Source organism: Diuraphis noxia, unplaced genomic scaffold (assembly GCF_037042655.1).
Source record: "Diuraphis noxia isolate RWA-SAM2 unplaced genomic scaffold, SU_Dnox_SAM2 contig0003, whole genome shotgun sequence".
Lineage (NCBI taxonomy): Eukaryota > Metazoa > Arthropoda > Insecta > Hemiptera > Aphididae > Diuraphis > Diuraphis noxia.
In genome coordinates, this window is record NW_028301713.1 from 79,542,801 (window position 1) to 79,569,128 (window position 26,328).

At 29.5% G+C, this 26,328-nt stretch overlaps 1 protein-coding gene across 1 annotated transcript; it reads left to right on the forward strand.

The window, feature by feature from the left end:
* Nucleotides 1–7,180: 7,180 nt before the first annotated feature.
* Cals (calsyntenin 1) lies at nt 7,181–19,219 on the forward strand. The gene is made up of 15 exons (XM_015512543.2): nt 7,181–7,648; nt 11,581–11,741; nt 13,847–13,968; nt 14,030–14,238; nt 14,344–14,490; nt 14,556–14,747; nt 14,963–15,226; nt 15,311–15,438; nt 15,507–15,684; nt 15,777–15,950; nt 16,035–16,167; nt 16,237–16,436; nt 16,498–16,802; nt 16,887–17,291; nt 17,355–19,219. Exons 1-15 carry the CDS (start codon nt 7,561–7,563, stop codon nt 17,565–17,567), a joined length of 2,919 nt encoding a protein of 972 aa, XP_015368029.1. The 5' UTR covers nt 7,181–7,560; the 3' UTR covers nt 17,568–19,219.
* The last annotated feature ends 7,109 nt before the right edge of the window (nt 19,220–26,328 follow it).

A 26,328-nucleotide genomic window follows, 5' to 3' on the forward strand; every position in this document is an offset into this window, starting at 1 on the left:
TATAAATATTGAAAGACTAATATAAATTCTTATATAGTCTCTTCACCTTTTATACCTATTATTATCATGGATCTATTATCTTTAGTAGTTAGAAGTCAGTGGTTAGAACACAAAGTTTAATTAATCGAAAACTACTAAGGTTTTTGTGGAGTTTGTTTGGCAACTATTACTGTTGGGAGTGATTGTCCCAACCTATACCATACAGGATACAGCTCTTATTTTTTGTTTAATACACCACTATAATACAAAGTAAAATATTTTTTTTTAGAGAGAGGGGACCCGTGGCACCATAGACCATTGGATGTGGGGTGGAACAGTGGGGGTTATTTTTGTTTGTAGATTTTTGAGTTGATAGAGTTGTAACACGTGTTTGTGTATGTATGGCAAGGATATTTTTCTAAAAATCCCGAGTGGTCACCCATCTGGGAGCTAGCAACTGTAGCCGGTACGTACGCTCAGTGCGTTTCCGCAGATTGAGCGTACAAAGCCACTAAAATAATTTATATTTAACAATAAATTTTTTAAATATATAATAAATTATTATCATTAATTAGTAAACATTTAACACCATTTTATAAACTACTGAACGAAATCTAATCAATGAGTTTTGTTAGATCGTTTTTCACAATTAGTACTTCTAGTACTTCTACAGCATATTTTGTGGACAGCTAACATAACTTATTCGGTTAGTAAATTATATTTAATTATAATAAAAGATCTTTCCTACCCTCGCTATACTTGTACTATACGTCACTGATCCACATATATAAAATTTTTAATATTTTGTAATTATATATCTAAATGACTTGTACCCTAAACGGCTAAACACGTTACCTACAGACGAACAATTTAAATGGTGTTATTCTTGTTGTTTTATTTGATAATGATTTAAAATGATGAGAGTATGTACGTATTTAATTCCACATTGACGCATATCAGTGTATGAAAAATTTAAGATTCAAGAAAGCATTATTTTTCACTTTAGGTTAAGTATATTATTGTTTATATGTTTACATGACTGTTGAACACAATCAACTGTTATAATGGAATAAATAGTATAATTCTTTTATAAGAATGAAATTCATTAAAATTCTACGTGACAAATCACAAGTATATAATTATAAATTTAAGAGTACGTCGTAAGCGTAATAATATATCTCGAGTACCTAACCTACCTATTTGTTGAAAAGAGGGGCTACACTATATCTGAAAATATTTTAGTCGAATCGTATTTTATCCGGAAATGCATTTACAAAAATTGTAGTATACGATTTTTTAAGAAATATCAATCGTCTATATTGTATATATCTATGAGTAATAGATGGCGCCTATTAATTATTGTTGGCACTATATTATATAGGCACATCTTATTAATCGTATATGCGGTCAGCACTCAGCAGAGATAACTGTTACGCCTGTTACGGTTAAATCTATATATTTCTACAGACTACAAGTACCTATACTCATTGTAAAATCTTCTACTTATAACATATTATTGTATTATATTACTTATCAGTTTTATACCCCCGTGTGCAAGTAAGAGCATACCCAAAGGGAGGAGGGGGTCAGGGTCTGGACCCCCATTTGTATACGGGGACACGTATAATAATATAAATCCTTTTGTATAGCTATTGTTGCAATGCAGTATACCATACCAGTATACGTCATGTTTTTAACGCTACACCCGCATGCGTGGTGTTCGTCTTACAACCAAGTGCGACGCTATACACAGCAAAAACCAAATTGTACGTTCTGAATTATTCATTTAACCGAATCATGTTTAATATTAGTGACTTGCGCTAGTATTAAATTTAGAAGTAAGGAACAGTTCAGAAAAAAAAAAACAGGAAAATAAAATTAAAATTATTTAATCACTTATTTGTTTCATGGTAAAGTACAATATATTTCAGAGGATATGTGTTGTCTCCGTCTTACAAACGTATAACATAGAAAAATCTGTTAAGCACGGGACAACTTTACTCCCTTTGTATTTATAGTAGAATTACCAAAATTCCACAACGCATAGGTAAGAACTTTATCAGTGTCATTATTTTTTTGATAACATAAATATAATTAAAGATATAAGTTTAAGAAAATACATTTATTTTTTATTTTTTCATTAAATTACTTAAAATTATTGGTTTGTGCTATCAAAAAAATAACGACGCTATGACACAGATAAAGTTCTTACCTATGCGTTGTGAAATTTTGAAAATTCTATTATAAATATTGAGCGAGAAAAGTTGTCCCGCGCTCAACAGATTTTGCTATGTTATACGTTTGTAAGACGGAGACAACACATGCGGGTGTGGCGTCCTCTTAAGTAGTTATTTAAGCACTTATAAGTATAACATTATATTATATTTATATTGAACAGAGTAAAAACAAAATTACATAATTGATAATTCCTATGTATATTGCTCTTCGTTATACCTTTACGTTACAAGTAACAAGTTATAAACTAGTATTATATAGTAAGCTTACATTTTGCTGTTCGTACACCAAATTTTTTATTTATTTGCCTCCCTACCCTTACGTTAAGTTTTGTGAAGTAAAGCTTAATTTCATGTAGGCTGTGAGCCTGTGAACCGGGACGTTATGTCATCGTTATCTCTTACTTCTTTCAATTAGACCGCTGATAAAATGCAGTGAAAAAACTATTACACTTATATGTATACAAATAATATGCAGCATAAAAGACTGAAACATGCGTAGATTATTATGTTAAAATATGCAATGCGAATATATTTAAAAAAAACTACAAATTAAGTATTTTTTTTTTTTGAGATTCATATATTTTTGTTATGTATATAACTTTATAAATATAAAATATAGTAGTTTAATAGCTTAAAAATATTAGTAATATTTCACAATTCACCCTTATAACTGTGACATTTAAATATCATAAACTTTAATGTAAGAATTGATAAATGTTGACTAGGTACCTATTACAGACAATTGCTATTGTAAAATTAGTATGTATATTGTATAATAATATGGTATTAGATATTTTGCTATTTAACATACCTATTTACTATAGGTACTCAAATTGCAATAATATCACAATAATTTACAACAACAACCGTCAAAAGTCTAAAATTTAAATGTCAAGTTATCTCTAAACGTTCAATAACAAAACTAACATTATTAGATTATTAAAATAAACGTATTACGTTCTAAAAACGAATAGGCGCAATGAGGGTGTGCAATATGTTCTTACTTGTTAATTGTACACAACAAATAGTATAAATAATAAATATACTTTTACTATTTAGAATATTCCATGTCTATTTTCTCAGAATTGTAATCTATTATTATTACGATAATGACGTTAGATACTATAGCTGTTGGTCTGTAAAAATTTTGTGTATACGATTAATACAAAGAAATCTGTATATATATACTGCATGAACGTGTTTTAATTTAATTTACATATAATATGTAGTATGTGTTGTAGCGTTCTCATAGTTAAACAATTATAGGTACACCGTACACCAACTGCAAGTATCAATACAGTGGGTTTTTAAATTTTTTTCTATAATATTATAGAAATGCTTAACTGAACATAAATTTCCTTAAGATACAAAAAGTAAAAAAAAAGATCATGCGGAATTCATCCTCCGTATCACCCCGTCACCCGTCCAGTAAATATGTCACTGCGTTGAACCTCACTGTACAGAGCAGTTGTGGTCTACCAACACGGCGGAAATGAATTTTTTTCTGAACACTAAAGTATGTACTTCAATGTCACAATTATTATCAGAGCATCATTAATAATAGATATCATAATAATTATAATGATGTTAATAATAATGTTAATGTTGCTAGGTATTTGCCCATTGGCAATAAAATAAAATTACCCATATTTACCTAGTAAATTTAAAAATAAGAATAAATTAAGGTAATATTGACTGGATATGGTTTAATAAATTCTTAGATATTACGAAGACAAAAATAAATGGCATGAACAAAAAATATTCCTATGAAATCATTATTATAACTTTTAAATAAATGGATTTTAAATTATTTCGTTTGAGTTATTTTTTGTTAAAGAGAATGTCAGTACGATACACTGTTGGTTTTTTTCTCTCAGGACCGGCGTATAAATTAGACAAAACGCATTTAAACAAAATCATTACAAAATCGACAGAGCATGACATTGTTTCTTTTTATACAATATCGATTTATTTAAATTTTAAATATTGTCTCAAAACAATTTAAATTCCGAATTTTTTTTTTTTTATTTTGAAAAAAACAAAGTACAAACTACAAATCCAAATAATAATAAAATATAACACGACATATCATTGACATTCCCTCAAAAATACAATTTTTTATAATATTTGTTATATTTATAGTTTTTAATTTTATTATAAAGTTACTAAAAAATCACAAAATTATTTTAGGTGAAAACGTCGTATATGTGTTGCGTGTGGGTCTGAGATTTTGCACTGACAGACGACAGTTGCTTGACATCCTCTTAATAAATAGTAATATTCTATCATATTGGTTCGCGTTAAGGATCTTTTAATGACATATTATATATTTTGTTAATCATTATTTGTTAGATTTTTTGGTATATAATTATTTTTTTTCCGTTATAATTACGTTTTGTTTTTTTTTTCAAATACCTTGGTACCTATAATGCATTTATATTCATAACGTTATTATATAGCTTGGAAGCATTGCAGTATGTTTAGGTACTTGCTATGAATAACATATGAAAGACAAGACATAAAATACTCATTAATAAAGAATTTTTTTTTAAAGTTCTACATATTTTAAATTATTTATTACTTGCCGTTAAACGTGTAAAACGCAAGTGGTGTAGAAACATACTGACAAACTAATTCAATCTTAATATTCATGTTAGTTTTTATTGTAGTACGTCCACTGGGAGGCTTCTATGGTTCTGCGCTCTGTTCTATGTTATATCTATATATTTGTTTTATTTTTATTTTTATTACTATCTATTATCTCAGTTTTTCTTATTGTTCTTTTTTGAAACAAATTGAATAAAACATTGTAAAAACAAAAAAAAAATAAAAAAAATTATGAGCCGTAAACCGTGGCTAAGAAAGTGCTCGCGGTGCTCAGTTTGGGAATCGCTGTCCGCTGCCCTAGACCATAATAATCATATTATACTATTTTTAAGATATGCACATACACGAGTACACGGACGCACTATCCCAGCCTACATGGTTGGATTGGAACATAGGAAAATCTGGAAATTCCCGATTTGCAGCATATTATTAACTATATAGTTGACGGGACCACTGCGTGCACTACGGAACTCAACGGCTGTAGGTTTTTGTAGCCTACAGAAATTAAGTATAGACAGTTTTTTGTTATTTGTATTTCGTAAAAGATGTGACTTTTAAGGGCATTTTTTTTTTAACGATTGAGAGCAAATATATAGAGTTAATTTTTTGTCAGTAACTTATGATTTAATTTTACCTAGTATTACGGAAAATACTTGAAGCAAAATTTTTAATTGTTGCTAGATTAAATTCAATTTCAAAATTCAAATTTAAACCAAAACCACGCGGATGTTTGTAAATTGCATTTTTTATTTATAAATTGATATTAATTTCTTTTTAGACTTAAATAGCTTTATGAGAGTTGATAATTATCACGTATTTATAGGTCATTAATATAAAATACAATCTCTTGCTTTTTTTTTGTCATGAATACATTCTTATAGGTTTATTAGGGCATCAACATTTGGACCATAGACATCTTTAAACAATAACTAATCAAAAAATCCTCATCTCTGGATAGCTTAATGTCTTTAATCTAAAACACACATTTTATCGTATAAGATTAATTGTGTTAATATTAGGATTTCATGGTTAAATTGCCTTAAATTTATATTAATCATCTGATTTTATACATTAATGTACGTATTATTATATTATAAATATTGTCTATTACTAGGTACTGGTAAAATGTTAAATCTCAGTAATATTATTGTATTTTTCAAACAGCACTTATATATTTTATATTTTTTTTCCAATTAAAACCAACAGCTGAGGGCTCTTTGTGAACAATACTACTACTCTACTATCATCATCACTTATATATTTTATATTTAAAGTAGGTCAAGTGATTTTTAACACAAAATTACATCTATAATAACAACTAAGTATTTTATACGTGTATATACTTTATAGCCTATAGTTTATAAAAGGGTTGAAATATTTCAACCATGGTCTTTATGATCGTCAAACTAAATAATATATTATTATAATATAATAATTTTTGTAGGAAGTATTATAATTACACCATAAAATGTCAATAAATGTTTACTACCTCTTTAAAGAACTGAAAAATGACCACTTTCAGTATGGTACTCCGTACACTTTTGCTAAAAAAATACATGATTTCTTGGAGCCACTAAAAGAATATTTTTCCCCGGTGTGGCCCGAAATTCCAATCCGTCGTTGTACCGTCCATATGGTTTAAATTTTTGGCGCGACCGATGTGTGCTAGCCGAGAGTGCTGAGACGTACACATGGGCATGGGCCACAGACAAGTAAATATGGCATGGACGGCTTACGGGTGTGCCCTGACAGCTCCACTATCCACCCCTGGTGCTGCCACCGTGATTTATTGTCATATATGCATGTGCATTTATGCAATCAATTGTGAAATTCGTCGGGTCATATTATTTACACATTATAATTTGATTTTGCTATGTTAAAAATATTGTATTATGTGCGGAAGCGTAAATTAAGATTATTGTTTACACACGTCACGTTGTGTACATATTATTATGTTAATAATTTAATAATATACTTTTTGAAGGCATAAAAATATAATATAAAAATATTAATAGTACAATAATAAACATTGTGTTGACATAGCACCCGACCTTGACACCGGTGCGCTCAAGTTTTTTCTTCCATGATACCGGACAAAAGAGGAAAACGGCATTCTGCGCTCTGACTCATGTAAATTATTGATTCGTCGCGGTGGCGGCTGCGGCGGCGGCGGTGGAGGGCGCGAACGGTCGTCGGCGCAGAGCAGTACGAAGTGGTGGCGTTGGAGGAGGAATAACTATCGTCGGTGGTGGTGGTGGCGGTGGTGGTGGTGTAGGGTCAGGATGATGTGGCGGAGGTGGAAGAGGGGGAAGAGGATTCCGCCGCCGACGTCGTCGTTCTTGTAATGTAACGTTGTACGAGTGTATCGTGTATGGCGGAACCGTCAGTGCGTGCGTGTGTTACTTGATTTTTTTTTCGTTTTTTCTATGTCAGTGTATAGTTTCGCTTCTCCGCGTGCGCTTACGCCGTCCGATTTTGTTGCCAAACTTCGGAATTTCGGTTTTCACGTGTAAACTAAGGGCTGTCATACACCGCGACCCCTTGGGAATAGGTTTTTTTTTTTAATATTAGATAGTTTGTAATTTTTTTTTTTATATATATATGTATATTTTTTTGTAAACACCGTTATTACCTATGCGTTTTTAATAAATAAACACAATCACGGTGAACTCCGTTTCGCGTCATCCGTCGTAGTTTGTTTTCCTGCCGGCCGTACAACATCCGCGGTGCTGAAAAAATGTCTTTCAAGACGTCGTCGGTCGTGTTTGCCGCCGCCTTTGTCGCTCTTTTCGTCCCATTCGTTTCCTGTTTCACGACGTCCGACGGTAAGTTCAACGGCGTTTTTTACTTGACTCTCTTGCCGTCTACGGCCGTTTCGGTCGTGTTTTCCTTGTGTTTTATGTACCCACCCCAAACTGCCTGAACTGTATACGACGGATTCGAGTCGCTTGCACGGCTACTTATATTATTATGATGCACTCATTTGGCCGCCCGTAAGGGAGTCTGTCTGTGGCAAACGAGTACCCATACGTTACGGGCTTCTGAGGTGTTCGCAAGTTGCAGAGAAAGAGAAAAGGAGACACACACACACACAGAAATGTTAATAAAATAACGGTAATAAGAAAAGAAAGAAAAAACGTGATTTATGTGTCGAAGCTCGCGGTCACGTAGTCGGGCGGCGGGCAGGTGGTGTGCCGCCGATTGGGAAAGAGATGCACGGCGGCGGCCGGCTGGAGTCTGTGGAGAGAGTGTAGGCCGTGAATCTGTGATAGTGTGATGTGATGTCGATCGCAACGACTGTGGGACTCTGTTTTTTTTTTTTTTTAATTTCCAATGGCGGCTTCGCCCTCGAAAACATACCCGTCTCGGTTTTGTACTTGTTAGGAATCTTTTCGAGTTTTTTTTCGACACGTCTACCCTCCCAATCATTTTATGCCACTTTTATCTTATTTTATCCGCTGTGGGGATAATAATTGTTCCGTATTCGTGCACAACTGTGCACACACGTCTTCATGTTATCACACAACTATATACCTGTTATGTATTTTATTACATTTCCGACCAACTAAGAGCCTCGGCCCTCGGACGTCTTGTATGTGCCAGTTGTTCAAACAGTCAATGATGGTGACTGTACAACAAGATACAGACATTCTTGCATATTATTATTATTATTATTAAGTGTTGATAAATTTAATACTTCTATAAAAAAAACGACATTACCAGTTATTGTTTTCCTTACTGTTTTCTTCCTACAGTTTAATCTAAAGTACTCTTGCTATTCCAAGACAGGTGTTTTTTCTATGTGATAAGAGTTTTTTTAATTCTTCAATATTAGGTATCATAGTTTTAACTTCTATGCAATTATTCAATAGTCTTATCCGCTTGGCACTAACCACTTAAACACAATGTATGATTTACCTATCTTAAATCGTGCCACTTTTATAAGGCAATGATAATCAAATACTAGTTATAGAATTTGTTTTGTTTGTTATCTTGGTTAGTTATGTACGTGAATTTGATAAACAAAATATGTAGACATTTGATAAAATTATTAATTAAATTATCTAACTATTAGGAAATATACAAATTTATATAAACTACCTAGGTAATTACCTACATTTTTTTTTTATTATTTATCCATAATACTATAGGTACGTTATATTATTCTAAATCTATTTTATTTTTTAAGTAGATATACTTAATATTTCACATATACTGTTTAAAAAAATTAGATTAATTTTATATGTTGCTACTCGTTGCTACTTCCCAACCTATAATTTTCTATAACACTTTCAAGTTAGGTACCTATCTGTGTTGCATAAATTAATATTACTATAACAATAGGAATATGTAGGTATATAGGATTTTATAGTAAAACTATAATTGTTATATAGGTCTTGTTAAGTTGCAGCTGCAAATAAAAGACTTGGGTGGGGGACAGGAGTAAGGACATCATACAGTTTACTAGCAAAAGTATAAAAATAACATTTGAAATTTGAGGGGTTAGCTAAAGCCCTGCTTTAATAATATAGAATAAGCTTAAAACAATATTTAGGAAATGTTTGGAAGGTTATGGAAACTTTTTAAAGAGCTTAGCTCCTATTTGCACCCATATTTAAGAACATTTTGTTTTATTTTGTTTAGAATAACTTTATTAGTAAAATAATTTTACTTTTTAGCTGTGCTTGTTATACCCTTGTTTGACATTTTAAACGTTAAAACCTTATTTACAACAGAGTTTACAACTCAAAGTGAAATTTTTTCCCATTTAAAATTTTAAAAATATGTACCTATGTTATGGGTTATTGAGACCTTATAAACTGATATGACTCTTCTTCAACTAGTCTTTTCTAAATTCAATTATAAAATTAAAAGAACTATGTACCTACATTGAAACATACACTCTAATTAAATAAACTGAATTTGCTATTCCCTACCTAATTATTTGAATGTGTATTTATGTAACAATCAACATAAACATGTGTATTTATTACAATGCACAAATCTATGTAACAGGGGTGGCCAACATGAATATGTACACGAGCGACATGGATAATTTTTTTACACCAACAGTTTAGAGAATATTTAAATTACCTATCAATTAATTGATAAGAAAAAATAAATTAAAAGCTTTAAAATAGGAATGTAGGTTTCTAGTTACTCAATATTTCAACACATCTACTAATTGAGTATTGGTGAAAACAAATGCCCTAATAAATGAATAAATTAGTCGTCATTTTAAATGTTTGTTTAACATACAATGTACCACTCAATGTCAGTTTGTCAACTTTTAGTTAAATTTTCTTTAGTAGGTAAAATAACACTTTTTAAGCATGCTATTAGAATAAACTATTTATATTTAAAATATAACGACAATATATTATTGAAGAATATAACATTTAAATATAACATTAGTAATTCTTTTTAGATATTTCCACTTAGGTAATACCTATTGAGTATTATTTATTATTCATATATTAGATAATTATAGTAGGCAGCATGTACCTACCTATTATCCTAATTCCTAATGCTTTGTAATATTGATTATAAGCATTTAACTCTTAACACTAATTGTATTGTTTAAAGATAGCCTTTCTTAAAATCATATTAACTCTGAAAGGAGACTGTAGGGTTCTAAGGTCTTCTAAGGTTATACACATTTATTGTTAATTTTTAAAATGAAAAATATTTTTAAAAAATTATTCAATTTAAATGAATAAAGATAAAACAATTTCATTGTGAATTCTTGTTTATAATTTTCATATTTCGCTAGGTAATTCTTTAAAAAATAATATTTAAAATTGTATTCAATTAAATATTTAAAATTACTTTATTCATTACTAATTTCTAACTAGCTAATTAGGTATTATGAAATTGAATATCTATTTTAAATTTGTCCATAAACAATATATGATATATTATCAATTGTGATAATCAAATATAAGCAAGGTATTACATTTTGAATTAGGCAGGTTTATCATTAATACTTTTAAATACAATAGTGACAAAATATCTATTAATTTATAACATTAAAATGTTAAAAAAATGTTAAATATGAAAGAAAGACAAGAATAATGTATATAGCAGGGCAGGCCAATTTGCGACTCGCAAACCACATTTGGTATGCGTCATTGTCGTATGTGGCTTAAGTCTTACTTACAAAAATCAAAAAAAATTTCATATACCTACATTTATAGAAATAATATTTGTATTATACATGGTGTTTCGCGAGGATTTACCCATTGATATATCTCCTGAGATAAATAAATATATTATCATAAATCTGTTTTTTTTTTTAGACTCACCTAGACAAGGACTACATTTTTTTAATTTTTGAAAAATAAAAAGATCAATTTTTATAGCTTATTTTTTTGAAAATTTTAACCTTTCAATATTTTCATTAATCTCTTTATTTTTGATAATTTTTTTAGTTTATAGATAGCAAAAACCTAGTTTTTATCCGGGCTGTAAGTCCCCCTCTACGGTTAATAGGTATATGGGACACCCTCATCAAACATCCTGTATAGATCTTAGTCTATAAATTACAGATTAATGAACAAAAATATATAATTTATATTCGTAAAATAACATTATTTATTAAATAAAATGATAAAATACCTATATGTTTATAAATATTTTGGCTCTTCATATCATTGCGTTTATAAACATGGCTCTTGAATATATTCATGTTAGCCACCCCTAGTATCCCCTAGTATATAGTATTATAGTAATAATCTATTATTTTTTTGATTTTCAGAAATCTTACCAAAATTGGTGATAGATGATAAGCTGAGCGGATATCATGGCTTAGTAAAAGAAAATGAAACGCTTGTTGAAGTTGTTCCAGAAATTTATGCCATTGGTGATGTTTGTAATTTTAATATAGTGAACAAACATCATGGAGAAGCACCTTTTGAAGTAAGTGCAACTGTTCTAGAAATTGTCTATATTATCAAAGCATCTATTAGGTAATTAAATGTACAATTTAATTATTTAACTTGTTATTTAATCACTAAGCGGATAATATTTAACAATTTCTTAAGAGGATGCTACACAACCATTTGTTGTCCCCATCTCTTACAAATACATAAAATTGCAAAATTCAGTAGATCACGTTTAGCTCTGTTAGTTTAAAAATTATATTGAATTAACCTATTATGAAAAACTAGATGTTAAGAACATTATCTATGTTTGTATTTAGGTTTTTTTAAGATAGTTCAATTTTGTAGCAAGTTGTGCATTTATAAAAAAGCGTAAATTAAAAATGCTCATAACTCACTTTAAAACAAATTATCGTATAAAATCCACATACAACTACTGATAATGTTCTTACCATCATTTGCATAGTAGGTCAATTTACTCTTCGATTTACTCTAATTTTTAAACTAATGGAATTAAACGTGGTCTGCTAAGTGTAAATTTGTTATGCTACACACTTGCAAGACGGAGACACCAAATATGTATGTAGCGTCTTCTTAAGGATTTCTTTTAGGTATCTAATTGTTTTATTTTTAAATAATACATTATAATTGTGTACCTGTAAGTTATACTATTATATTGAGTTAGCTTTAACTATAGCTATAAAATATATTATTAGTTAATTCGGCTGTCTCCCAATATGCGATCTACCGCTGAAAATGCGGTCTACCAGAATAGACGTGGTTACTGGTTATAATATTAAATTGTAGTATTTCAGAGACCAGCATGAATAGGCACATGTGGTATAAATAAAAATATTAACAAATGTTAAATAATGATAATAATAATGATGTGATATGGTACGACCCGTCGCTAATGAGGCACTGGAAATCCATCCATACTCAAATTGTTTCGGACAAGGTAACAGACCATACTCTTGCAAGTATTTAACACCTGAGGCCTCAGTTAAAAAATTTTCATAAAATTCTTTTACAAGCACTTTAAAGTTAAAAAAATTTTCAGTTAAAATTTAAAAAAAAGTTGTTTTACCACAAACGACACTATGACAACTAACATGTTATTAGCTGCTATATGATAAAATATATATCATTATAAAAAAATACGATAAAAGTGATAAAACATAATATATTAAATTAGTAGGTAATAAATAAATAAATAATAATGATGCGGGATTCCCTACTATAGGTAGGTATAAGTGTATAACACATAAAATTGGTAGACCGCATACTATATTCATATTTATAGTTAGGTAGTACGCAAAATACAGGTAGACTGCATATTGGGAGATAGCTGTTCATTCAATAATACTATAATTATGGTAAAAATATATTTTTTTAATTTTAATTTGTTATTTAGATTCTTTGTTTTAATTAAAATAATAAGTAATGTATATTAATTTCATAAACATGTAAGTGAAATTAGAATATAGCTCTTAAATAATTAAAATATTGGAACTTGATTAGTTGATATGTACTTTTTTTAATGTAAAAACAAATTTTCTGAAAAATGTAAAAAATTAAATTACTATAGGTGTATTTCAAATAATAATTTGTGATTTGAAAGTTATACGCTTATATTAATTCATTGGAATATTGTTTGAGCTACAAGTTAAATTTAATACAGTTAAATTACTAAAGATTACAATCTAAAACATGTAAATATTTACTCTGTTTCTTATAAGAGTAACCTAGTTAGCGATAATTTTTTGTCAAGCAAACCACGCCTCTTGGCAAAACGGTTGTCGTCTTTTTCTGTGTCAGACAACTGATTATCAATGAATGTACTGAGTTACTTCTGATGGACTATTGATCTTTTGAAAAGTTGCTGGTTGTAGAAATTAATAAGTAATACATCCCATGTCATAGAAGTGTATGACTACATGTTTGTTAGCTACACCCATTATTGCCGCTGTGCTCAGAAATTTGTCTCCTGTGGTTACTTTTATATAAAATGGAGTATAGATATTATTAAATGAGTTACAGGAAGTCCACTTAATCATTTTTAAAATGTATCTTTATAATTTATGCATTCAAATTTAAAATTTAAATAATGCTATGGTTTTAAACAATGAAATTCATTTTCAGATCATTCTTCGTCCAAATGGTTATGCTGAACTCCGAGCTCGCAAAACTTTAAATTGTGAGAAACGTAAAACATATAAATTTGAAATTGCTGCAGTTTCATGTTCTGGTTTGATATCGGATAAGTGAGTTCTGAGTAGTTAATATTTAATATTTTTAATATTAATTTGTTTTTAATTATTTTAGTGTTACTGTGCATATAACTGTGGTTGACATCAATGAATATGCTCCACTGTTCTTAGATGCATCTTATGTTAAAGATGTTGATGAGGGCCAATTGTATGAAGAGATAATTCGAGTAGAAGCCACAGACCGTGATTGCACTCCACGTTTTGGTGATATTTGCAAATATGACATACTTAATGATGATCAACCTTTCACTATTAATAATGAAGGTATGATTAAGTTATTAATTTTTTTTTTTTCTACCAAATATTTATAAAAAAAATTTTATTTTTAAAACTCATGTGTTTAAATTGCTTGTATGGTTAATTTCTTAGGAAGTATCAGAAATACTGAACCATTAGACTATGATCGCAGTCACAATTATATATTGTCAGTTGTTGCTTATGACTGTGGCATGAAGCAATCTGCTCCTGTTATGGTCACTATTAAAGTAAACCGAATTTGCAAACTGGGTTGGAAAAGTGTGTATATCAATACTAAACTATATTTTTAATATACAATTGTTAATTATTCATATACTTTTTAGGTATTCCCGAAGAAATTGATTACTATCCTACTTCCGGTCGTAAAGATTTGTTTCCTAATGCGCAGTTAAGACTATGTGATGACCCATGCCACGTGAAAAATGTTAATGCTAAGCTGACTCTAGCAACATCGCATATCGGTAAAGGTTGTGACCGTGATACATATTCTGTTCAAAGTCAAAGAAAACTTTGTGGTAAGTAATTACTTTAGAGTATATATTGTATATCATCTATGTACATTATTATTTTTTGAGTTATCAACACTCATTGTCTTGAATAGTATGATTTAATAATCTGAAACCTTTTGTGCCAATAATGGTGGTTTTGACTGATGACTAATATATAATAATGAGAAAATAAATAATGAAATTTACATTTTTTTTTGTTTAAATTTTACAATCTTGTATAGGAGCAAGTAAAGAAAGTGTAGAACTTTTACCCGCTAACCATGTACCTTTATCTGCTGGAAACGCAATTAAGCATGACGAAGGTCGTGAATCTGATCAGATGTATGAGTTTGATGGCAGTAGCACTGCTGTTGCTATACCCAATGATGTTCTTGACCATGGACTATCATCAGCGTTCACTATCTCTACATGGATGAAACATAAGCCTATGCCACACCAAGATAAGCATGTTAAAGAACATATTTTATGTTCTGCTGATGACCATAGTATGTTATTTAATATATTTTTTTTTTAATTTTGAGTTGAAACTGTGCTGACATTTTTTGTTTTTACTGATGTTTTCTAATTAGAAATGAATCGTCATCACTATGCTTGGTTTGTACGAAATTGTCGTCTCATACTTCTTTTGAGACGTGATTTTTCACAAGGAGATCTTAATATCTTTAGGCCAGCTGAATGGAGGTGGAAAATTCCACAGGTTAATTTCAATAGTTTAATTAATAATTAAGAATAATTATGAATATTTGGTATAAATTATATTTCTAGGTATGTGATAATGAATGGCATCACTATGCTGTATCAGTACAATTCCCCAATGTTCAGCTATACATTGATGGAGTACTTTTTAAATCTGAAAACAAAAACCCTGAAGTTATTGATGATTGGCCTTTGCATCCAACTAAGGGAATTAATACTACTTTGACTGTTGGAGCATGTTGGCAAGGTACAGTTAAATTGTCTGTCTTGTATTAGTATTTAACACCAATTGTATCATCAATTGTTACCTAGTAATAATGTTTTATTTTATTGTTATAGGTTCAGAAAACAAAATGAAACATCACCTACGAGGATATTTAGCTGGCTTATCAGTACTCTTGCATCAACTTGAAAAACCTGAGGTACTCGCATGTTTACATAAATGTAAAGAAAGTTTAGAAGTTCCTGCAATGGAGTTGTTGGAACCTGGAATGGAACTGCTAACTAACAGTGGTAAGTACCATTTATTTCACATTTATAATATACTGTAAGTCAATTATAAACATTTAATATTACTTTGTTATATATTAATTTTAGAGCTAACTGAATTATCAATTGAGGGTGATAATAAGACAAATTTAGAAGTGTTGGTGAAGAAAATTGGTTATTCTAACAGCCGTGACTATCCAACTCCCGGTAGACGTAATCTACACTTGACTACGTCTCTTATGTAAGTTGAAATTTTTTAAGTATTTTTTTGATTATTGTTTTATATTAATTTATAATTATTTTTATAAAGTTGTGAAGGTGGTCGTGAAGTGAAGATGCCTCCCGCTGAAAGCTATATAATGGTCCACCGACCTCAACAACCTAATATTATCATTAATGGTACTAACACAGTACCTAGAGAATACCATGAATTTAGACAGGGTGTACAAGTTTTCCCTGATCTCGCCATTAGCATTGAGCCAGAAAGTTATGATTATGAATCTAAAAACCGTAAGTACTGACTACATTTTATTTTTAGAAATTACTTCTAATGTTGTACTTTTGTTTATAGCTGAATTGACAAATGTATTAGAGCGTCGCATTGATTCCTGTATAATATCTGTTTATCCTTCACTGAATCCGGACCATGAGACATTGACCATTCCTGCTGATATGTTGGCTAAATTTGGAATTTCTGCTAAAGTTTCTAAAGACGGTGTAGCTTTCAACAATGCTGATATTGTATTCCATTATCAAGAAGCCTTACGTGATGTCCATTACACCAACTTTAAGCCTGCATACTATCTAAATCGTCAATTCAAATTGGTCTGTTCTGAAATGAATGGAAGGTTTTTGAGTAATGAATACATACAAACTGTGAGTTTCTTTGCTACAAATTTTCTTGATCACAGATTTTTATCTAGCAATTACTTATTTAGATTTTGATAATGATATTTTCAGTTGACTGTAATTCATCCGAAATCTCCAACTGTTGTTAATACTACTTCTACAACACTTCCGACAACTGCTTTGCCTGCTGCTTCATTAGTTGAAGAAAATGACGCTGAACCAAAACCAGCTCATGCTCAAATTGTACAACATTCTGTTGAAGCAAAACAAGCACAAACTATATTTGGAAATTACTTGGATGGATCTATTGATGAACGTGCACAGGCTATTGTCACTGGTGGTGGACATGCTGTTACAATTATCATTGTGGTGTGTGTTGGATTTTTAGTCTTAATGATTACATTAGGAATTGTGCGTATTAAGGCCGCCCACCAAAAAGCAACACAGGATGAAGTCCAGGACACAGAGATGGCTTGGGATGATTCAGCTCTTAACATTACCATAAACCCCATGGAGGTAAACTTCAATTGTTGTTGTCTGTTGATTATGTTGATGTATCACATTTTATGTTATTTTTAGCAATTGGAATGTGATGGCAGTGGTGCAGTTGGTGGTGCGTTATCAGCTGGCAAACATAGGCATGCTGAAAATGAAGACGATTCTTCTGATGACAATATGAGTTATGATTATGACGATAGTTCAGATGATGGTGGTGGCAATGAAGAAGATGATGGTCTACACAGAGGCTGTGCACCTCGTTTAGAATGGGATCATTCTACCATGTCTATCTAAGTCGTGTTTTACTATCAAAAAATCATGCACACCAATACGACTTGCAGCACCTGTCCTTTTATAGGTTACATGGTGATTCTATTTTTTAATACTAAACAAAAATCACTCTTTTTTTGCATATCTTTCGAAAACGCTTGACTAACGCGCTTTAGAACATTTGAAATTCGTTTTTAGACATACAAGTTTTAAATAAATTAAAGAGTGGGGTTTTGTTGGGAGTCAATCAGACTTTTACTTAACTTATTTTGCTGTCCTTAAGTTCAAATAAATTACACTATTATTTGTTTGCACTGATATCAATTTATATTTTATTATAATATACATGATTAAATGTAACATTATAATCTTGACACTGTTACCGCGCAACTTTCTATATTATATGATTATGATTTTTTTTGATTTTTTTTACTTTTTTATAATTTTTTTCAGACATATCCTAAATTATGTTATTATTTTAACTAGCACTATCCCCACTCTTTCTTTAACTTAGTGTTCATACATAAAATGTATACATATATATATATATAGAACAATTTTTTTTTTAAATGGAGAAGACTGTAAATAATGTATAAAGAAAAGAAACAAATTAAAGGCTAATATTCGCATTTTTAATGTGCCATTCGATCAATCAATATTATATGTTTAGTTTTATAGTTTTAAAAGCCTTTCAAATCACAACCATCAACAAAACTGTTCTCCTCTCTACTCCGTAATTCATTCCAATGCACTCGCTTGTCGTCTTCTCAACACCAGAGCAGCCAAACTCTTGCCTATGTTCGTGTTTCCATTTATATATTTGATACCGTCCAAATAGGTTTCCTCGTGAATTTTTATTTTTTAAAGAACTGTGTTTGCAGTTTAGTATTATTGGTTGTGCAATAAAGTACTTAAATATATTATAATAATAAAAATAAAATTAATGATGAAACTACTGTGCACTTTGTTATTTTGTCAGTGATATTATTTTTTTTTGTATCATCATATTATGAGACATAAATGTAAACTTGGTGAATATTTATACATACTGCATTTTCTTACTATGGACAAATATTACCTTATCTTATACTAGTTAAAAAAGTGAACAAATTAACACATATTATATTATGATTTATATTGTTACAATAATATATACATTTTATGTTTATTCTAATTTTTATTCAAAATAATAACCAATAAATTTATAACTACTAAATACATAATGAAAAATAAATTATCATTACATTTATTAATACATATTAAAATCTAAAGATTATAATAAATGAATTAAAAGTATATAAGATTATTTTTATGTAAATTTAGAGTAAATTGTAAGATTATACACATAAATTTTAAAAGTATTAATTATAACATCTTGCTTTGGTATATCATAAGTATATATTAACTAATTAGGGTGTAGGTAGTGATTGGTGGTATTATAGTAATTATTATCCTAAATTATTTTTATTTAACAGTAAATGTATTATTATTTTTATCCTTTGTAACTAATGATTATTAGTAAAATTATGATTTAAATTAATTTCTTCCAAATTAAAAAAAAAAAAAATTGATGTGCAATAATTTGTTAAACATATTTTCTGTATTGTGTGTATTCTTTAGATATTGCAATGTAATATTTTTTTCTGCTAATATAAATAAATCACCTACACCTGTTATGACTCCTGTGTTAATATTGTTTATACCTGAAACTTTCAAGTACTGTACCGACCACCATGATAAGTATAACTGTCATTTCTTAATACCAATGTGCTAATAAAGTTATTTTTATTAACACATTTTTCAATAAACAAAAATTAAAAGAAAGCATACCAAATTTTTTTTTCTCATTTTTTTATGTAATGTTCGACAAACTAAATAAGTCATCTGTATCAATTTAAAGTAAATAAATTATAGTATATTATTTAATTTGATTGGCCGTTTAATTTATGCTGGCTGTACTTAACAGCAATTTTATTGGTTTCATAATATTATTCATGTATATAGATTTGAATGCCATTTAATAAATACATGTAACTTTTAAAGTTTAGTTATTAGATCAATTTGTCTACTTGTTCTAAATATCATCAAGAAGACGAGCTTGATTTTATTTAAGTCATATATACTATATAGTATATACATGTTTGTTTACATATTCACTGAATTATGAATTAATTTCAAATTAAATGATAACCAATTTCTTGGTCCATGTAACTTCGTCCATTAATGTATTTTATTGAAATTTATAGGTAAGTAAACTTTAGTACTTTACAGTTGACATGTGACCTGTCTTTACAAATTTAATTCTTTAGTGGCCAAGATAATTGTGGGGGAGAGGAGAATAATTCTGCTCAAAATTTTACTATTAATTGTAATTTTGAAGATTAGCTGTGTAGGGTTTTACTTCTCATTGCCTACAAACTACTTAGTACTAACTTGATGACTTCTTTAGATAGTTAAAAAAAAACTAAGGTTACTAATAAGTAATAAGGAATATTAATGTCAATTAAATAAATTAAAAGAGGATAGGGTCATCTTTGCATGATCCTTAGCTTAGACTCTGGTCACAATTTAGGCACAATTTATATTTAGGCTGTGGTAAAAATATTGTTAATGTGAGCCTTAGTCGATTCCCTTTAAATACACCTACTGTTAGACAGGCAGTTTGGTAATCAAGTTATAATGTTCTATTTTTTAATAATTTAATTTAAATTTTATGTAGCTGTAGCATAGATTTGAATAATATGTTACCTATGATATATTATATTCATTTACCCTACCAGCTACCTATTATTCGGTCATAAGGTGACTTATAATTAGATAATTGCCACCTGGAAATTTAAATTATTTAATGCAAGTTTTAAAAATTTTGTGTATGGGTAATTTGAAAATAGCATTTGAATGTGGTTAGTGCTGACATGCATAAAATAGTAAAATAGTGAGTTCTGTGAGGGGTTTGCTTACTCAAAATATTGTGAACTATTACACGTCATAACAAACCAAAAATTGAAGAAAATTAAGATTTTTACGCAAAACTAGCTGTCGAAAAAAATGGAGTTTGTTTTTTTAGTGTAACTTTACAGATAAGTGAAATGTTCACTCAATGTTTAAATTAGTGATTGCAATACACCATTCAATTTTTGAAATATTACAACTTACTAATTTTGAGCAATTTATCCGTATAAGAAAATTTAAACGTTGGTTATTTTTTTTTAAAATTATTGTCGATAAAAAAGTTTGCTCATTTAAAATACTTGAAATGTAATACAATGTTAGGTACTTATAAGTTTTTCTCAGTGGACATTTAAAAAAAGTTCAGTGTAATTTTTTATGAGTGTCTGAAGTTAAAATATGGACAAAATTCGTCAAAATCATGAAAACTAGCAAATTGTTAATAGTTAGAAATTCATAAGAATTTTTCTATTCATATCTAAGCTTAAAAGATTCATTTAAGTTTCTTACATTTAAAATAAAAAGTATACTTTGAAGTCAAATTAGGTAATTTTTTACGAGCGTTTGAAATTAGACATTGGATACTATAACCTGTAAATTAACAAATTCTCATATAAAGATTTTTCTATTTTCTAATTATTCAAAAAACAATGCTACCAATACTCGCAAGTACTTTAAACTGTCATTAATCGTTTTTTTTTTTCAAAATATTTTGACTTATTTTGAGTTAATTAAAGACATTTTAAATGTGTCGGTTCCAAAAAAAATTGTTGTTCTTATAATTATAACCACGCACTTACCATATACAGAGACTTCCTCTTAACAGGGAAACGAGCATATCGTAAGTAAAACGTTATTATATATTGTCTTCCACGAATTTCCATAATAACCTGTCATCGAACAAAACAATTGCAATCAAACATAAAGACGTACTTCGCCCTAACAGACTATAGATACTGGCCGAAATGCTAATGCTAGAATACCCACAATTAAAATTATAAAAAAATAAAATAATATCAATAGATATCGCCATGGATCATTTTCTACTCCAAATTGTTACAGTTCTTTAAGAGGACGTTTCACCCGCATGTGTTGTCTCCGTCTTACAAGTGCGTAACATTACAAAAACTTTTACGCGCGGGAAAGAACCGAGAAAGATACAGTTATAACTAAGAAACGAAATTTTCATCACATAAAAAGGAGAATTTTGTCTGTGCAATATCGTTTTTATTTTTTCGATATCAGAACTACAAAAAAAGTTATTCATGCTTAAAAAACGCAAAATTAATGTATTATAAAACAATAAGAATTTTTGTTGTATAAGTGATATCGAAAAAATAAAAACGATATTGCACAGACAAAATTCACCTTTTTATGTGGTGAAAATTTCGTTTCTTAGTTATAACTGTATCTTTCTCTGTTCTTTCCCGCGCAAAACAGTTTTTGCAATGTTACGCACTTGTAAGACGGAGACAACACATGCGGGTGAAACGTCCTCTTAAGCGTCGAAAATAACACAAACAATATATAACCTGTGAAATTATCATCAAAACACCTCCATCGGCTCCATCCATATTTATTCAATCAACTATACATAAATAATCATTAACAATCCTGCAAAGCAATTAAAAGCCCTCATATTCCACCCATGGAATCTCATGCAAAACTATGTCAAACCCAAATTCGAATTGAATGGTAATTAGATACCATGGAGAAAAAAAATGTAAACTTTTATACATATCAAATCCACGGGGACAAATCTTCACCTCTCTACTGCTCTACTTCAATCGAATTTATCAAAGAAGAATTAGGCAACTGTGGTTTCTTGGCTCGGAACATGAATAATGTTCTTCATTATCAATCAAAAGCCCTCTTACCTCTATTCTTTGTTGACCTTGAACCAGCTATTAACAACAAAGACATGTTTGAATTAAAATTCCTCTGCTACACAAACATCAAAGTAGAATCTCCTAAAATAAAAAATAAAAAACAAATACCACAATGTATGAATTTCCAGGACTACGGTCATACGCGCCATCACTGCAGTAACATACCTCGTTGCGTTCGTTGTGGCGACCGACGCGACATGGCGACATGCCGAGATACCTCGGACTGCACCTGCAAAAAAAGCATAGACTTTCCAGTGAAACGTGTGCTCTGTTTTGGCGATCATCCAGCAAATTATAGAGATGGCGCCCATAATTTAAGAACATTCGAAATCATCGAAACCGCCATCCCTCTCAAGCAAATAAAAATCATCTCAACAATAACATCAGATACCAAGAAAAAAATAATAATGTACGAACTCGCACCAGTCGTAACATTACCTCAGAAAATCAAAAAACACCCCCACACCTAACCTATCTTACGCCAAAGCAACTCAAAATAAAAATACACCAAAAAACCAACCCCACTTGGATGTATTACGGAGGATCATTTTTTCTGAATGAAAATCGTGATAATTATCGACACGTATATCATCGAAATTAGACGAAACACCAGTTTTTGACAAAAAAAAAAAAAAGTTCATTTATCAGACCGGTTCCATTACTTTTTACGTACCTACCTATAGAGCGTTTCGTATATTATCCTTGTAACGTTTTTAATCTGTATCGTCAATAATTATTATTTATTATATTGCGTCGTTGTCGTGGTTTTGTGCGTTAAGGTTGCCTACCGTCAGAGCCGTTAAAGGAGGAAGCAACGTCCTCATTTTGCCACAGTCCTCATTTTTGGAATATTTTTAAGGGGTCCCTTTAATGTCTTGATGTATAATAATTATTACCAATAACGGACTGTTATCATTATTGAGATGTTTACCGATAAAAGACTAAGATGTCTGGATTAAAACTTTAATATATATGTAACAAAAATTATTTTCGTTGCGTCAGTCACATATTATATGTAATACTACTATAATCTGTATTATATTGCGGTTAGAATGCGATGACGAGGCTCGATTTTTTGTGGTCGGTCACTGTTGTAGTGCAGACGATATTGTTAGGTGAACATTCTTAATTATCTGTGGATAAATTGTATTGAAAATTACATTTAAAATTTAAATGAGGTTGGTTGATTTAACTATTTAAGTATGGAAGAATACATTTACAAGCATTTTGTTAACCTCGATGATTATATATTATATTTTGTTTATCAAGCCACATTATGATGGCCGAAAGGCCCTCACATATTAATTTTCCCCCACCCCAAAAAACCTCGGTACAGCACTGTCTATTGTCTAATGTCTTTAAAGTAAGTTGTTTGCTTAATATTTATTGTCATCGATCGGAATCGTTCGAGGTGCATGCAAGTTGAATGCCTACCTGAATCATCACAGGCGTTTTCGTTAAAATTAAAATGCTTACATTTTTTAGTACCGAACCAAACTAATAAAATATATTACTAATTCACCCTATTGAATGGTCATTTGAATTTATAATTGTTCATACAATTTCATTAGGCAGTAGTTGATGACTTAAATATGATCATAATATTTTCTAAATAATTCGAAAATAGTTAATTTCTTTTTTCTTATCTTTATTTCTAATTTATTTCAAATTTTTATTTGTATTGTTCACATCTGAGTTATCAACATTTATGCAGATGAATGAACAACCATTAATTTTAGGATTGTTCAAATAAACGAAATCCTATTCATACAAAAACGGTTTAAAATATTAAACGGATTACTATTAAGTCTTACCTCCGGGCTCCGAAGCTTTGAAACGAATATTTTTATTTTTTATGGGTGCTAATGTCGTAAACGTTTGTTATATTGTTAGAGTGCCTGACGTATGTATACTTGTTTTTATTCGGAAACCATCACTGTTTTATAATATTAATTATTGATACAATTTGTAACTACTTCTCGCTCCCATCCGTACTGGATGATTAAAATAAAAACTTTGTTTCTATTTTATTTATCTTTGTAACATTTTTTTTTACTAAAAATAGTAAACATTTTACATAAGATTCTTATAATAAGTTTTTTTAAAGGTTAGGTATCTACTTAATTATTAATGATAAAACAATTTTCGTGTGATTTAAGTAAAAACTAAAAACATTTATCTACCATATTATATAAAACATTAAGCATAATAATGTACAAAACTTGTTTTTATGTTGGTTAACCTTACCAATTACAGTTTGCTTTTGGTTTATAACAGGGATGGGCAACTGGCGGCCCGCGCTACATTTTCAAATTACTTCATATAAAACTTCATCTTCAAGAATCACATTAAATAATAATTGTAAATATAAATAAATAAAGATAAAAAATAAATGTTAGTAAATTTCAAGGATCTTTTTTTTTTTGCTTTCTCCTATATGCACTTAAAAGTACTTAAAAGTGGCCCGCTAGTTACTTTGAGTTGCCCATCCCTGGTTTATAATAATATGGAGTACCTATATATATTATAAACGTACTTCGAAGTTCGAAGCTAGTAACAGCATTTTTCAATTTGATTAAAATTGAGATTGAAAGTTCTGTTATATTTTTGTTTAGAGACGTAAAAGAAAAAAAAAATCATTATGCATCGGTATAAAGTTTTTTCCGTAGCCACTTATCTGAATACTTACGGTTCCCAAAATTTCTCGAGGACGACTAAGAATATATTATGTAACAATAATGTTACATATTGATGCGAATGATGCGATATTGATACAAACAATATGGCTTGTATACAGTAGTTGACAATATAAGCTATTTACCTATATGAAATTTAAAACCATTTGCCTGTCTTTGAAAATGGCGGCAATGAATAAATTTCATGACAAAAATAATTCATAACTGACGATTTTGTTATCATATTTGTATTGAATTCGTTACTGCTCACTTGCAGAGAACGTTCGTTAAATTTGAGTATTGAATAGATCAGATTTTTTTTTAAAACTAACATAAAAAAAAGCGGGTAAGTGGATGTCGCTCTGCTGTACATTAGGGGGTGGGGTGGACTTCTGACTAGGGTAGGTTAAATTTGAATGTGCAATGATATGTATCATTGTAAACGAAAAACGATTCTGAACGGAGACGGTTTATCTGTCTAGGATATAAGATATAATATTATAGATTATTAAACATTTTCAAATTTTAGATTTAAAAAGAAATTTTTTTATGAATTTCTAGCTTAAAATGATTTGCGAATTTTCGTGATTTTTATGTATTTTTGTCAAAATTCAAATTTTGAATGCTTTTAAAAAAAAATTGTGCCAATATATTTCTTTTATTTTTCAACTGCTATTGTAAAAATATGATAGGAGCCTTGTATTTAATTTTCAAATCTTAGATCTAAAAAGAAAAACTTTTATGCATTTCTATCTAATATAATTTGAACATTGCCGTAATTTTTACGTATTAATAGTCAATATTTTAACTTCAAATGATAATAAAATAAAATTGTGCCTATGTATTCTTATAACTTTTTAATCACTATAAGAATAATGTATGAGGAACTTTGTATTAAATTTTCAAGTATTTTAATTGGGCCAAAAAAATTTTATCGATACTTCAAAAAAAAATTTTCAGAAAAATTGAAAATTTCAGTTGTCTGTTAATATCTCAAAAAAGTCAAAATATTTTGAAAATTAAATTATGTAAAGAAAATGTCAATCCAAATAACTGTTAACATTTTCAAGTATCTACGACTTATACTTTTTGAATAATAACAAATGTTTAAAATCGTTATCGTTACGCTATCTCGTAAAAATTTTAAATTCTAACGCACTTAAAATTTTTCCTATAATGATGCTTCGTGTTTTCTCTATAGCTACTTGAAAAAAAACTTATGGAAAACTTAGTGTTGTATTTTTAATCCTTAGTTATAACACAAACAATTTT

Excerpts from the sequence above, each read along its gene's own strand:
- Cals (XM_015512543.2), top strand. The coding sequence starts at position 7,561 with ATGTCTTTCAAGACGTCGTCGGTCGTGTTTGCCGCCGCCTTTGTCGCT. Across the intron at positions 7,649-11,580 it reads CTGTTTCACGACGTCCGACG|AAATCTTACCAAAATTGGTG; the intron begins GTAAGTTCAACG and ends TTTGATTTTCAG. Across the intron at positions 14,748-14,962 it reads AAGTCAAAGAAAACTTTGTG|GAGCAAGTAAAGAAAGTGTA; the intron begins GTAAGTAATTAC and ends AATCTTGTATAG.